Source organism: Ciconia boyciana, chromosome 2, assembly GCF_034638445.1.
Source record: "Ciconia boyciana chromosome 2, ASM3463844v1, whole genome shotgun sequence".
Classification (NCBI taxonomy): domain Eukaryota; kingdom Metazoa; phylum Chordata; class Aves; order Ciconiiformes; family Ciconiidae; genus Ciconia; species Ciconia boyciana.
The window spans coordinates 110230597-110246355 of record NC_132935.1 but is presented as its reverse complement, the minus strand read 5'-3'; the positions used below and the strand labels follow the sequence as shown (position 1 = coordinate 110246355).

The 15759-nt window shown below is 35.7% G+C and overlaps 1 protein-coding gene and 1 long non-coding RNA gene across 3 annotated transcripts in view; one reads left to right on the top strand and one right to left on the bottom strand.

The window, feature by feature from the left end:
* The window catches only part of RECK (reversion inducing cysteine rich protein with kazal motifs), a 69256-nt gene extending 56838 nt beyond the window's left edge, over positions 1 to 12418 (top strand). The window contains exons 16-20 of one of the 2 annotated variants that reach the window (XM_072853503.1): positions 1131 to 1323; positions 3654 to 3864; positions 5199 to 5272; positions 8719 to 8874; positions 11173 to 12418. In XM_072853503.1, the coding sequence (XP_072709604.1) occupies positions 1131 to 1323; positions 3654 to 3864; positions 5199 to 5272; positions 8719 to 8874; positions 11173 to 11388 (850 nt within the window). In that variant the 3' untranslated portion in view covers positions 11389 to 12418. The remainder of the gene's footprint in view (positions 1 to 1130; positions 1324 to 3653; positions 3865 to 5198; positions 5273 to 8718; positions 8875 to 11172) is intronic. The other variant, XM_072853502.1, reaches the window with a different exon arrangement.
* Positions 5236 to 9846, bottom strand: LOC140648085 (uncharacterized). The gene is made up of 3 exons (XR_012041097.1): positions 9269 to 9846; positions 8235 to 8416; positions 5236 to 8103 (listed from the first exon to the last, which is right to left on the bottom strand). It is a non-coding gene; the product is annotated as an uncharacterized lncRNA (long non-coding RNA).
* Positions 12419 to 15759: the final 3341 nt, after the last annotated feature.

The following is a 15759-nucleotide window of genomic DNA, read 5'->3' as shown; positions in this document are numbered from 1 at the left end:
ATAGAGAGGTTTTTCAGTTTTACAGAATAACCATTATGCTTAGAACCTCAATTTGTAGCTTCAGTAAAGGACTGTACACAGTACATTTTTCTGGGTCAGTTTGATAATGTAGTGTAGACTAAGCATGCTCCTTTTAAAATGTCTCTGAAGTGCTTAGAATCTATTTAAGATCTTACATTCCACTTGTAAAGTGTTTAAATCTCAGAATTTCTGAGTCTTCCCTAATATAAAAGGAAAATGTGTAATGCATAGGACAGCAGCACTCAGAGAGAATAAGGATGTATTGTACACAATCCAGCGGTAGCATTATTGTCATTTATAGAAGGAGGAGATTGTTAAAAAAGCTATTTGACCTTTCATCAGTCTATTCATCAAACTCTATTGGCTGGCATTTCTCTAGCAGAGGGATGTCTTGCAGAGCATATGGCAAATGTTTTGCGAATAAGACCATGGAAGGTACATATTTAATATAAAGGGGAAAGAATTTCTGCTGTTTATTGCTCTTTACTTATCTGTGAAGGCTTGAGAGGGATGACATGCCAAAAAAGGAAATTGCGTTAATACTAGATTTTTCCGTTTGTTTGCAGTCATCCCCAAGATTGGATGTGATATTATATACTGAACCTACAAAGCTAGAATCCAATTAGATATTTGTAATTGAAACCATATAATCCTGTAAGTCTTGTTTTCACTACCTTCTCAACGAAGGGGGAGGCTAGACCTCTGCAATATAATCTTTTTCTCTTGCAGTTCACTGTTCTCATGTTTTCTCTAGTTTTCCTTAAATATGCATTTACAAAATGAAGCTTGGGAGTAGGTAAGAGTTTATCAAAGCCTTTTTTGAAAAGCTATTGAAAAATACTTGGTAAAAGATTAATTTTAGTGGAAACTGTAGTTGTGTTCACATACATTGACTAAATGTGGTGTGAACCAGTTTCAGGTTTGTGATGACACCTGAAATTGGCTATTCAGAATGTTTTTTCACATGTATTTCCTGCAGCTCTGCTGAACCATAGTTAGCTCTAAAGCACTGGAAAAGACTTCACTGAAAATATTTTCCCTGAATATTTTGAGATTTAAAAAAAAAAAAATCCTATGACATGATATGAAATTATTATTACTTTATGCAGGTGCATACCAAAGAAACAAGTTTGCTTGACTAGTTTTGGAAAGTTCGAATGTAGCCAGCATGAATGTTTGCCAAGGCAGTTAAATTGTGACCAGACACGGGATCCTGTTTGTGACACAGACAATGTGGAATACAGTAACTTGTGTACTTTGTACCAAAAAGGAAAAAGTTTAGCATACCGAGGACCGTGCCAGGTAGGAAGTGGTTCTAGCAATAAATACCAAATCTTCTTTGTTCTATAACATTCAACTTTGCAATATTCTGGGTTTTATAGCTTACAAAATGTTTTCATTGAAAGTAATCCTTTAAAAATGTAATTTTCACTAGTGTAAAAAATACTCTTACAAAATCATATTCATAATTTTGTCAAGTGTTTCTCTGCTTTAATTAACAGTTGTCTCAAAACCAATCAAAAGCTTTACTTATGCTTTCTTGGGGATAATACTCTGATATTTATATTAAGTCTTCCTATATTTTTCACTATTAAAGCCTGCACTGAGGTATGTTTGCAGTAATTACTGCAGTTTCTTGGTTAGTTGAATGCTAGTTTTCACCAATTTGGACTTGTTTTAAATAAAAATTAATGCCCGGTCATAGAGAGTCTTTAGCGTTTTGTGTGATTGTGCCCCAGGTTTACCAAGTTCATTGTTCAGGATCTATTTACACCTAAGTTTTGTTGGAGACTAGGCAGTCTGTAATATTTTATTTAGTTAGTCTGGATTGGATTAGTCTTCATATCAATCCCTGAGAAGGATTAGGATTAGGTTTAGTCCTTCCATTCCACTGTTCCCTACAGTGTTGGTAGACAAGCTATTTCTGTCGCTTTACAAGAAAAGTCAGGAGCTACTATTTTCAAAGTTGCTGGCTTTACTGTTGATAGGCTGTTCATCTCCAGGTTTTTCTCAAATGATGAAGATTAATTTGAGAGCTTCTCTTAATCTCAACTGATGGATATTCTTAGAAGTACAGAACATTTTTTCAGGGTTTTTCTGTATTATAAATGCGGTTGCTCCTTTAACCCACTTTTAGTTTCTGCCTTTCTGGCTTTATACCTTCTTTTTCTTGCCATTTTTCAGCAGCCTCGTTAAGTACAGATAATTCTTCTCATTGCATATCAGCTATCTCATAAGATACTCAGAGAATGTTCAGCCCTTGAACAGTAAGAATCAAAGGAATATTGCATGGCTGGTTTTCTTCCTCCGGCAGTTATATGTCTAGTTGTATCCATGTTCATAATGTCTTTGACACTGGTCGCTTTAAGTTTTCACTCTTCCTTTTATAGGGAAGATGACTGCAAGATATGAAGCTATTTGGGATGCTCACATTTACTTGTCCTCTGTCTTTTTTGTTGTTAGCTTAGGTGTGTAACATAGCAACTGTAATTAACTTGCTATTTTAGAGGATATACAGTGATCATATAGCTATGGTGACTTACTTGAAGTATGAGTTAGTTTAATAAAATATTTAGACCTTAGCAAGAAATTATGGAATGAGTTGTGCCATTTCACAAAACTTTGGACAAAAGTATTAGTCATACCTTGTCTGCAAAGAGTCAGCAATTCCATTTGCTTCTGTCCATGTTCAGAAGCTTAAGTTTTTTGGTATTTCACCTCTTGAATGTGTTGGACTAATATACATGCACAGGTGGGATAGGAAGAAACTATATTACAATTTTCCTTGATTTTTTACATGTGTTTGAATCAAATGACACACTAGATATGTTTTTCTGAGAGAAAATGGACGCAATAAATGTATTTTATAGATGTAAAGGTCTCAACAATAAATATATTTTTGACATAGGTGTCTAGTAATGGATTTTATTCTTCTGAAATAAATGTATATATTTAGCTTCTCAAATAATGTGTTAGAAATACATAGAATCATAGAGTCATTAGGTTGGAAAAGACCTTTAAGATCGAGTCCAACCATAAACCTGACACTGCCAAGTCCACCACTAAACCATGTCCGTAAGTGCCACATCTACACATCTTTTAAATACCTCTAGGGATGGTGACTCAACATGCGCACACACACTAAATTTTAAGCATACAAAAACACACTGAGATGAATGATTAAGTAAATTATTAAGTCATTAACATATTAATCAAAAATACTATAATAGTATTTTATTAATAAATTAATTTTATTAATAAAATAATTGTTACATAATAAAATTATAATAATCTTGAATTTATTTAATAAGTAAGTTAATTTAAATTACATGGTAATTTTATTTAAGCATTAGCACAGAACAAAAATTGTTGTTTCCCAATATGTCTCATTGTACATTTCTCAGATTCCAACTTACATTTTTCTGTCAACTTCTTTAAGGACTTATTCTTTGCATTTATTACCCATTCATAAACTGGCAGGTTATTTACTCTAGATTTCCTGCTTGTTTGAACGTTTGAAAATATTAGCAGCGAATTCCCATTAACTTTGATTTTCCTAATGTTAAAACTACTCTGAAGTTTTGTCTGTAGCATGAATAAATTGATCTTTGAAACATTTCTGTGTGTTTCAGCCATTTTGCAAATCAGTGGAACCTGTGTGTGGACATAACGGGGAAACCTACAGCAGCGTCTGTGCTGCCTATTCCGACCGTGTGGCTGTTGACTATTACGGACACTGTCAGGCTGTAGGTGTTCTCTCAGACTACGGTTTTCATACAGAGTGTGCCTTTGTTAAATGTCCCGAGCTTTCTGCTACTGGCTGCAAACCGGTTATTGCACCAGGTATGTGAATTTGTTCTTTAAGTTTACTGCAGATAGGAGAGCGTCTGCAGGCTATGTATATAAATAGGTATATATTTGGAACAAAACTTATGTTTTAAAATATCGTCTTCCCTAATGTCTTTGAGACATCTAAGAGAAAGGATGAAGTAGAGGTCTTTACTTAGGGCTAGAACAAGCCAGTATCAGCACTGAGCCAAGTAATTCTGAAGTGGAAAGGCCCTGGCTTTAGGAGTCACACTCCTTCAGTCTTGACAAACTTGCAGCTGTCCCCATAGGACTAGTTTGGGAGAAAAGAATGAGGTCTGTGGTGTCTAGGGTAGAATGTCACTGGGAATTGGATGAGTAATTTTTCGGAAGTGGCAGCACAGATACCACACTGGAATGCCAAACTATTGTCAAAGTAGAGTTCCGAGAAGAACAAGGATTATATTTAATTAGAAGACAGAGTAAGATATCATATGTATTTACAGTACTGTGAAAGAGGAAGACAGTAGGAATAGTTTTGCAGTTGTGCTGTTTTGAACTGTTTTTTATTGTTTTCACAAATAATTCCTTTATGAAACAGTAACTAATCACAGGTAATACACAGAGCAAGGAAAGCTCAGTTTTTAAAAAGAAAGAGTTTTACGCATTTTTCTCATTCACTGGTTTGAAAAAGGGTCTTTGTGTTTTGGTATTACATTTAATATTGTAAAAGTCACTCTGTGAATGTGAATTATATATAATAAGTTGGGGAGGTGAATTAAATATACAGTCATAGGTAGAAGTTGAAATATTAGCCCTTTGGTTTCTGAGATAGTGAGGAAGAACAGTAGGAGAAATATTACATGCTTCTGTGTTAAACACGAATCTGTTAGACAAGTCCTTTTTCCCCCCTTATTATATAAAGATTCTAAGCTCCAACATAATATAACTGCATAAATGAATGTTTGCAGTTTGTCATGTCATAGCTGTTTCAGCTCTTGAAATTCATCATGTCTGTAGCTGCATATGCATGCATCCATACAAAACCTTGGCTTGTAGTGCACAGAGTGCCTGTGGTTTTTAGTTTACAATAACATAACATCTTGAAGCAAATGAAAATTCATCTTGTTGCTTCATGTTGATAGGAGTAAATGTGTGTCGAAAGGTGACTGCTTTTGCATTATAAATGTTTTCAACATTAAAAATGTCTTAAAAACTGTGCAATTCTGCTATCAAATTGAAAGATTTACTTTTCTTTGGTACTTTTGATATTTTCATTCTCAGTTAACGTTCAACTTTCGACCTCTGCTTACTTAAAAGTGAAAATACTATTTGCTTTTATTTCTGAGATATTTTTTTTATTTGCATAGGAGCCTGCTGTCCACTATGTGCTGGAATGCTGAGAATATTATATGACAAAGACAAGCTGGATACTTTTGCAAGGGTAAACAGTTTAATCATGCCTTATGTTAAATGGTACACGGAAAAGTCAAGTTACTGTATACTCTCTCCTGAAAAGTTAACACATTATAAAACCAGTTATTTTTCAGTAGATAGTGTGTGATTTGATTTTTTTTCTTTATACTGTTTATACTTTCCTTTATTTCTTAATATGAGGTATAGAAATTTAATTTCAATGCAAAGCAAAACAGAATTAGAGTAGGAACAAACAAGCACATTCAGATTTGCAGTTTAAATGACTTGTAATAGTAAAGACAAATTATATGGGAACTGCATCTATCTCATGGTAGGAATACAGTTCATATTTGTTATTTATGGCCTTTTTGTGAAGATTATTCTGCTAGCTCACTATTTCCTAATGTAGGTAACTTAGTTCTGACATTGTCTTATGTTTAAATTGGATTGTTTTACACTGTTTGGGTTATCTAAGATAGTTGTCACTGATTTTGTTGCTCATCAGCTAAAATATTGGGTTTTAATTTAACATCTGTAAGTGAGATACCAGCATCCTTCATTGCTGCTCTTTGAAAACCTCCAGTGTAAGATGGATCTTCTGATGTTGATTGTCTGTCACTGAACACAAAATACTAGGCCCAGACTCCCCATGTGGTGTATAAAAGTATTGCACTTTATTGACCCCCGCTTTTATGCTTCAGTATATGGAACAGAGAACACTTGATTTTTGGCACGACATCACAGCAAAATAGAGTAATATGATGATCATGCCTAGTGAGGCAAAACAATTCATGTTTACATCTGCACATGATTTTTATTTTTTTAAATATCAAGAAGAAAGATAATTTCCCCAAAACAGTATAAAATTACATTAACCTATATATATGTTTAGAAATAGAGAGAATTAGCTATTATTGTAAAAACAGAGAAAAATTTAGCTTGAACAGGACCCCTGGAGGGGTCTAGTCCAACCCCCTGCTCAAAGCAAGGTTAACTTGGTTAGACCAGCTTGGCCAGCTGCGTTTTTAAAACCTCCAGGAGTGGAGATTCCACAGGCTGAACACTGCTGGACTCTCTCCAGTTTGTCAGTATGGCCTGGGGAGAGGGGGAGGAGGTAAATAAAGGGGGACGATGACTTCTGCTGGCTCTGTTCTTGCTGTTGCAGCCCACTCTGTGGTTGGCCTTCATCTCAAGGGTGTACTGCTGATTGATGTTCTACTGATTTCCTCTCAGATTTTGTCTTTGTGTGTGTGTGTGTGTGTGTGTGTGTGTGTGTGTGTACGTTGACCAATTTTGCTGAGTAACAGTGTTGGTTAGGTCATGACTGCATCCTGGAATGTCTTCTAGTTGTCATAGCTAATGGTACCAGGGACATGGTGACCACTGCAGCTTCTTAGTTCATACATTACAACATGTGGCTGTGAAGAAGAATTTTTAGTTCTAGTTAGAAGGCTTTCTAGTTAAAGAAATTTATTGGACTTCTCAAGTAGTTATTCAAATAGTTGGTGATAACTTAACTACTCTCTTCTCACCTACTAAGTGCCTTAATACCTCAATGAGGGTACTTAGTAGTTGCTTTTTTTCTTCTTTTTTCCCCTCTCTTTTTTCTTCCCTTTGTCACCACAGTCTTGCTGACTTTCTCTTCTCTTGCTCACCTAATGCCACAATACAGAGTCTTCAAGTTTTCAGAACTCATATATAAAAATATATATCTCTCTCGCTTTATGTTTAAAATATGTGATCTCTCAAACATTCAAGTCAGCATTCTCTTAGCACATACTAGAAATTACAGAAGTTTGACTGAAGCTCTCTCCTTTGGAAACTTCAATCAGGGGTCATCCAATAAGCCCCCAGAGGTGATCTCTAACTGGTCACAGCCACCTGGAGACTGTGCATGGTGTGACACTACCATGAGCATAGAGAGTTAAAAGCTCTGTGCCTTTGTTACTCCAGTGTGAGTCAGAGGCCAGCGAGTATCTCCTAATAATACAACAGAAGATGCCCCACTGTGTATTTGAGTAGATTTGATACTTTTGTCATCTACATGAAATTAATGTTAATAACATTGATCTCTTCTGATCCCATCAATAAAACTATAGGATTGGTGTGCAGCTCTTGCTTTTGAGAGTGTACATACATATACATATAGTGTATACATCCATTGTACTGGAGATGGTTAAGTCTCAGATAGATGGAATCACTGCTAGAAATGCTAGCATATACTTTAACCAACCCAAGAGGGCAAGGAGTAGTAATGTGTGCCTATTTTAGTTCAGACAGGTGGTTCATATGAGAAAAAACTGCTTCAATTACTGAAGAGTTCTATAAATCTGACTTTTTTTTTTTTTCTCCCCCCACCCCTCTGGCCTTTTTTGTAAAGATAGCAGGAAACAAAAGTCAACATCTATGCAGAGCAAAGAAACATTAGAGATCTGCTAAGATTCTAATCTAACCTACTAGATTTCCAATCTAAGACATTAAAATCCAAGTTTGACACTGTCAGTCATCCTTAAAGTATCCGTGTGCTTCTGGTTTAAGACTGAACAGGGTTTGCTGATCAGTCAGCATGTCAGACTACATTCTAATGGGGCTATGACAAGGAAATCCCTCAAAGATCTGGTAAAATAAGTGTTGGGTGACATCTTGCAAATTTGATTAATGTAGTCTACTTGGATTTCCCAGATTTCCATTTGTTAAGGTCCTGTACTAGTGGTCTTAAAAGAAATGAAGCTACAGTAGGATAAGAAGGATGGATCTCTTGCAGCTAAAGCTAGAAAACAGAACACAACAGAATGACCAGAAGTCACAAGTGAAGTATTTGTGTTGGTGTCTATACTGTTCAACACATCCAGAAGTGACCTAGAAAAAAAGTGAAAAACCTTTAAGGTGTGGCACTCCTTAAATAGACTGAGCATCTACAATCAAATTATTGTTTGTCAGATACAGACAGCAGAACAGAGATAAGAATTTTAAGAGAAAAATATATTTGCCTGATGGTTATGTAGTGATCTTGAAATGTCACGTGTTCCCATATATACAGACATACATCTGTCTTCACAAAGCCATAGCTCTTCATTTCTGGTGGCTCTTGGAATAGGTTCTGTGATGGTAAAGGAGTGCCAGCTGGTAGGGCTGCTCTGGCTCTTGTTTCCCAGCATGGGAGTACAAGCTACTGTAACAGATAACCATTACATTTATTTTGATAAGTATACACACTAACCATGGAGGTGGAGAACAACACATATCAAAACCATGGTTATTTTAAGAACTAACACATTTTTTCCCCTTCTTCCTTTCACTTTTTTATGGTTTTGGGGGGTTTGTTTTGGGCGGTTTTTTGCTAGCCTTTAGAACTGAGTAGTTGAATGGCTGAAACAAATTTTCTGGCATGACATAAAGTTATTAAAACTGAAAAGGAGAAATGTAATTTTGCATAATAGCACATCATCCACTAAGTTCTTTGTTTTCTTCCAGGTAACAAATAAAAAGCCTATAACAGTACTTGACATACTTGAAAAAATCCGCCTGCATGTCTCAGTGCCACAGTGTGATGTGTTTGGATACTTAAGCATAGAATCCGAAATTGTGATTCTCATCATTCCTGTGGATCAGAACCCCAAACCATTGCAGGTAGACTATGTTATTATTTTGTTTACCCAACATGGATTTACTTCATTTTTATATGTATACACGTTACTATTTTCAATATAGCAGTTTTAAAATTATGCATTTTCCTGTGTACTGAGTACATGGGGATTTCTCTAGTGACTCAAATCTGAATAACTAGTATTATGGATGGTAAAATCTGTCTTGAGAATCCTGCTTTTCTGGTAAGGGGCTTTTGAGTGTGGGTAATTAAAGGGGGAAGGCCAAGGATACAGTAGTATGATTTTTGTTTTAAAATTAATAAATGCAGAACCCTCAACTTTCTATTGCTAAAATAACAGAAAATATAAACTGATGAAAATAAATAAATTACTGAATGACCTCTTAAATTTAGATTTATTGTATATTAAATGCATACCTGTGTATCCAATGGTACTCCTTTGTCTCTGGTGTAATGGTTAAAAGTAGATTGAAGTATATGTGATACTAGGCTGAAGCACATCATGCATACTGATATCATATTAATACATTGTGTGCATCTTGATGTTAAGCAGTAGTTCATACCAAAGAGGATCTGTTGATGTTATTCTGAGACCATCCTGGTTTTGATATTCCTTTCCACCTTATGGTAAAAAGTGCTGGGAGATCCCAAAATGCTATTATGACCTTAAAAAGGAAATAACATTCCAATAAGCTTCCCAGCTTGCTGTGTCATAGCTAGTTCATGCTAGCAAACAAGAACCTAATGCTCATAGTACTAAACTCTAAAGGTAAACCAACAAATGCAGCTCAAAGTTCTTACAGTATTTTCTTAGGAGCAGTTCAGAGCAATAGAAGCAAGGCTTTGGCTATGTATTGCATTATTATTGTCTTGGAGCTGTTGCTTCATTTTTACTTTCTGCTTGTTAACCTGTGCAAGACCAGTGAGGATATCTTCCTATTAAAAGGAACATAATTCCCTGCCATTTTATAGTTGTTTCTAATAGTCTTGCCTGGCCCTGCAGACAGCATTTTATAATGAAGTCCCTTTGGAGATTCGGTGCTCTGACTGGTTCATTCTGTCACCTGATGTGTACTAGTGTAAAATGAAGGATTTAGCTTTCGGGGAGAGAAAACCTGCTCACAATCTCTCTCTTATCTTTTACAATACAAACAGAATTCAGGCCAGTTCATTTCCTTGTTGTTTGTTTTATATTGATGGATGCTTCCCATTTCCATTTTTATTTCTACAGTCTAATTTTGCATGCTTGGTATTGCTTCTGGGATGGGCTAAAGTTATGGTATAGTGTGAGGGGATAGAATCACTGCCATAAACTTTGCAAGCTGCAGTATCTAATAGGGTAGTTGTTTCTCAGGCAGATATATTGTGTGTATTTTGCTTGCCTATGCTACTGGAGCAACCCTGTTGTGTCCAACTCAGCTTCAACTTGTGTCTTCTTGTTTAGCAGAAATAGCCCAAAATGTTACCAGGACTTAGGAAACAAGGTCTTGATTCTTGCCAGTCTGGTCAGCTCTCACTCCATCTGCAGCAGGTGCTGTCAGACTCCTGGGGAGAGGAGGACTCTCTGAAATCAGAGAGGCCACCTGAAACTAGGGAGGAACTGCTCATCTCACTGGTGATGCCCGTTGCTGAGCTAGAAGTTCCTCAACTTTCAAAGCTTTAGGCGTCCAGATATTGAGTTTGTCAAGTTAAAACCACCAGAGGCAGCTTCCAAAGCTGTTAAAGAGACTTAGTACTAAATTGATTCCTTGGTTGCCCTAGAAGGTAAGGTGGGAAAAATGGATTTTCTAACATAAATTCATAATTATCATCATGTCAGTGGGGGAATGGAAACCTGGGTTTTCTCAGGTTTTCCTATTACTTCCATTCTTCTCTTCCCTTCCCATACAAGAAATTAGTTTTCCCTGATTTGGAAGAAAAAGCCCAGTAAGTAGAAAATCCTGATTTTTCCAGTGTTGCAGACTTCAAGGCAGTATCTTGGTCAATCAGGAAGGAAGTCCTTAGTTTTAGAGGTACTTACTTTAGTTATAATTTACTGTGAGCATCAACATTCAAAACACATCAGCCACGATAACTTATATGTAGCTTCCTTCCTTCCCTTTTGCTACTACTCAGGGCTTCCACAGTAGTTGTCATAGTACCAAAGTCTATGATAAGAGCTCTAATATGTTTTCTAAGAAATACTTCCCAAAATTATATAAATCTTATGTGCTGATGGGAATAACTCAGATTTTCTTTCCTGAATTTTGCTATCTAGCAACATTTTTGCATTGGCATTTTACATGGCAGGAAGAGAAATAATAACTTTTTTTTTTTCTTAGATTGAAGCCTGCAATAAAGAAGCAGAAAAGATAGAGTCACTGATAAATTCAGACAGTCCAACGTTAGCATCACATGTACCGCTGTCAGCTCTAATTGCATCTCAAGTACAAGTTTCATTTAGCATTTCTTCTCCTTCTGTTAAAGTGGTGCCTGTTCTGCACTCCCTGTTCATAAACCTTTTATTCACCTTGTCAGGATTAATATATTATATATAAAAGCTTAGAAAATATGTATGAGTATTGCAGTGTTTTATATTGTGAAGGACATTCAGAATTGTTGATCACTGAACCAGAAAACAAAAATTGTAGAAGATTTGATGAACTAATATTTTTCAATGAAGAACTAAAAGTATTTGGAATAATGTGAAAAGATTATTCTTTTATTCATTACTAGTCAGATGACTGTTTCAGCACAATTAGATTGTTTTCCATTGATCTTGGAAACATAAAAACACTCTGGAAGGTTCTGACATTAGGGATTTATGATTTTTCCAAGAAGGCATCTTATCGGGGGTTTTTTCAGCAATGAACAAAATAGCATTTTGGGCTTATTGAAGAATGTTAATTTTATATTATTCAGATGCATATCAGTGACAACGAAAAGCATGCACCTATCTTAAACATCATTTGTGGAAGAAACAAATTGCTGCTACTTAATTACCAAAAATTTAAGAATTTATTCTCATGTAAATATGCTTTCATATTTTATTATGAAGAAAACTAACTAGCCCTGGGCCTATTTCAGTAGACATCTTTACTTGGACTAGTGAAGATTTGCAGGACATGGGGGCTCAATGCTTGTAAAATGACAATCAAGCTCTATACTAGTACCTGACTTCAATGAAGAAATATGTTCTTTTTATAGTTTTGTACATTTCAGAATCTCATATTGGATGCAAAATTATAAAGAATCTCAGTATCTATATTTAAGTGCCATTTAAAATATTGCAGTATTTGCATGTTATCTAATGAAATTTATACTTTAAATGTTTATACAAACAGTATGTTTTATTACTTATTGTATTTTATGCACCTGATCTTAGTCTACATGAAGTATTTTATATCAGTATTATGATAGCCAACTTTTGAAGTATATACAGAAAAAGTTATTTTTGCCAAAATGCTGAACTTCGAAAGAAAGCACTGAAAACTTTTTGAACATGTATGTTGTTGTGGCATGTTTGTAGCAATTACCTTCTGCTAAATCTTTTAAATGCAAAAGTATTAAAGCTTTTTATTTTAATAAAACATTGTCGTGTGTCCTTGTATACAAATGCATGTAATTTTATAGTATTCTGCAATACAGCGTATATTTTTCTTTCTCTCTCAAATCAACACTTAAAACTAACTGCAGTTACATACATTCGTGACTCACAGTTTAATGTTTCCAAATAAAGTACATTTCAAGGGGGGTTTGGGGTGTTTTTTTTTTTTACCAAATCTGTGTCACATGCATGTAAGTTTATGCTATGAGTGTCAGACTCGATTAACTATAGAAGAAAAATGTAGATGTCTTTATGGGACCCTCTTGGGTAAGGTTACAGTTATCCTCAGTTTTGATTTGGAAGAGACTTCTCTCACCTACAGCTGGAAATCTGCACAAATGTTAAGGACAGAATTACTGCCTTATTTGTACCTAAACTTTAAGGCTCGACCTCCTCCAAAGCAAACTGAGTGACTACTTGTAAGCCGACAGAGGGAGTTCTTTGAAACCTCCATCAGTCGCTTTTCTAAGCACATATCTGTTGGTTGTTGTCTCTTAATGAGTGAAAAGCACTTTTAAGTGCAGTTGTACTCTATATATAGGGTATATATAGTTTCTGAGTACTTTGGGTAGATGAGTACAAATGCAGATAATCTTTGGAAGTGTTCTTGCCAAATAACTCCAGGAGGACTCATGCACATAATCATCAAAGTCTGGATACAAAAAACTTGTTGAATATGTTGATAATCCATCTGTTTCTGAAATTTCTTCTGTGGATTCTTTAGAAACTTGGACAGAAGAGCATAATGAATACATTTGAAAAGCTTTTTGAACTGAAATGGCTTAGATAATCTTCCCACAAAATGCAAGCAATTCAGATGGTTTATTGGATTCCTTATGTTTTCCAAATCATTAGCAAGTATCTCTTCAACATGTAGCCTGTTAGCTTGCTTAGCATTAAGCTGAAGCAATCTGATGCCTGCTAAAATGAAAGGAACTATAAATGTCTTAAGAAAATATATAAGCACACACACACACATATATATACACATGCACCACACTGGAAAAATTAGTTAAGAGTTTAAAAACATACCTTTTGTGGAACAGAATATATAGTGTTGGGTTTTTTTTTTTTACAGCTGTGAAGATTTTCTTCAGTGAAAGATAATACTAAAAAAGTTGCCTCCATTTGTATGATGAATCTGGAAAAAGCAGAATTTAAGCCCAGAGATTTTTGAATTCACATATGAGTGTCCAGTACTTGCTAGAAAAGAGCGAAGATTTTGAGTGATTCTGTTAAATATGTGCAGAACCAATGAGATTTCATATAATCATAAATTCTTGAGCATAAGTCCAGCATCCAAAGTGTACAGGATTAGGTTCTTTTTGCTGGATGAACAAAAGTACTTAAGTATTTTCTAGGTTTTCTCAAGACCTCACACTACCTCAAAGAAATTAAGAAACTATTTACTTATGGTTTTGAATGCAAATGAATTAGGAGAAAAGATGGAAGAAACCAGCCCAGTTTTACTTGCAAGTTATGAAATTTGAACCTAATAGGGACAAATTTGATACAGGTTTCAGATGAGTTTTCCATATAAGGGCTAATGATGTTCTGTCACCATCTATGTGGAAATCTGGGTGCACTTAAGAAGGAACGGAGGGAGCACAAGGGCACTTCAAAGCAGCACAAGCCTGTTTGTTGCTTTTATAACAGGATTCTGCTGAAACATTTACAAAACATTATTTTATTGTCTGCTGAAAACCAGAGTTAATGTCAATAATTGGCTCTGGAGAGATGCTTCAGTTCTGTTTCATTTTGTTTAGGTTGGCTCTTCTCAACAGGGTGGCAGCGAAGCGGAGATGCCAGCAGTGCCTGTTTGTATACCCCGAAGAGCGGATCAACCACAGGAGCGAATATCAGAGCAAATAAGAGCAAGGGATTTCTGGCTTACACTTTCTGCTGAGTTTTAAGTGCAGCAGGAGCTGGGATCTCTGAATTTCAGAGAAAGTAATAGTCAGTTCTGTGAGAGGCCACTGTGAGAGGGCATGAAATTGGCACTTAGAACCGCAGTGTCACTTCATAGCCCTGCTCTTCTTTCATGCTCTAGTTTTATGCTACTTTACCCAGTGTCGTAACTTGGAGATTTGCATGTATGTATCTTGTTTGAAAGGTAGTGTTATTTATACATCTTTATTGAGTTTTATGATACTTTTCCAGGTCTTCCTTTCACACGTAACAAATTATATTTCAAAACTTTTCACCACCACCACTATTTCTAGGAAGCCCTGGGAGCATTTACATGAGCAAATATAAACACGTGAGTGCTTTGTAAGATTGTGGCCTAGATGTTTTATATTTGAAGTCTGGACTGTAAGGTGACCCTCTAGTCAAATGAATACCAAAACGAAAAAAGTAGCACTGGGGGAAAAAAGATTTATCATCTGCCGCGGTTGTGCTAGACTTGACTGCAACTTCCTGTATATTAGTTGAACTGGTGCTTTTATACAATGAGACCAGTAGCTCCAGCTCTTCCATGTGGAGTACAAATGAAGGTAACAACTGCAGGTAATAGCTTTACCTCCTAGCAGTGGCTGCACCTACCACTTCTAAGGCATTCTGCCTTCCATGTAAATGGTTGTGTGCTGCTTGTTTTGTGGTCTTTCGCCCACTCCTCTCTGGGCTACAAGTTTTTGCAGAGCCAAAGAGACTCTGAGCTTAAAAACAAACAAAAACGCTCCTTGAGAAAAATGTTTCTAAGCCCTAGCAGGTTTGTTTGTCTCAAGTTATCACACTACAGTAAAAAGGATACACTTTTAGCATTAAGTAAGTAGTACATAAACTTTTGCTAATTAATACCATGAACCTGCAGGTTTCAGTTATTATATTTGAAGCTGATCAATTCTATACAAATTCAATGCTATTGACATTTGCATTATTTCAGGCTGATTGTGTATGACCAATATGGTATTTAAAGCAAAGGTGATTACTTTGAAAATTGAGGAGACATCAGTTGTCCAAAACCTTTCTTAATTTCAATGGGCTTTGTACGTACACTGCTAAATGGAAAAAAGTATGCACATTTCATCTCAATATTATTAAGAAAGAATTTTTTTACAGTGAGAACAATCAATCACTGGAACAACCTCCCCAGGTATGTGATGGAGTCCCCACAACTGGAGGTTTTCAAGGTGTTGCTGGACATGGTGCTAGGTGAAGTACCTAAAGGTTGGACCAGATGATCTTCTGAGGTCCCTTCCAACCTGGGCTGTTCTATGATTAAAGAAATACTTTCGGTTGCAATACATGGAAATTTTTGGCTTATTAAATAATTTTCAGATCTCATCTCATGAACAGTTAGGATTCATTTATTATTGTTTTC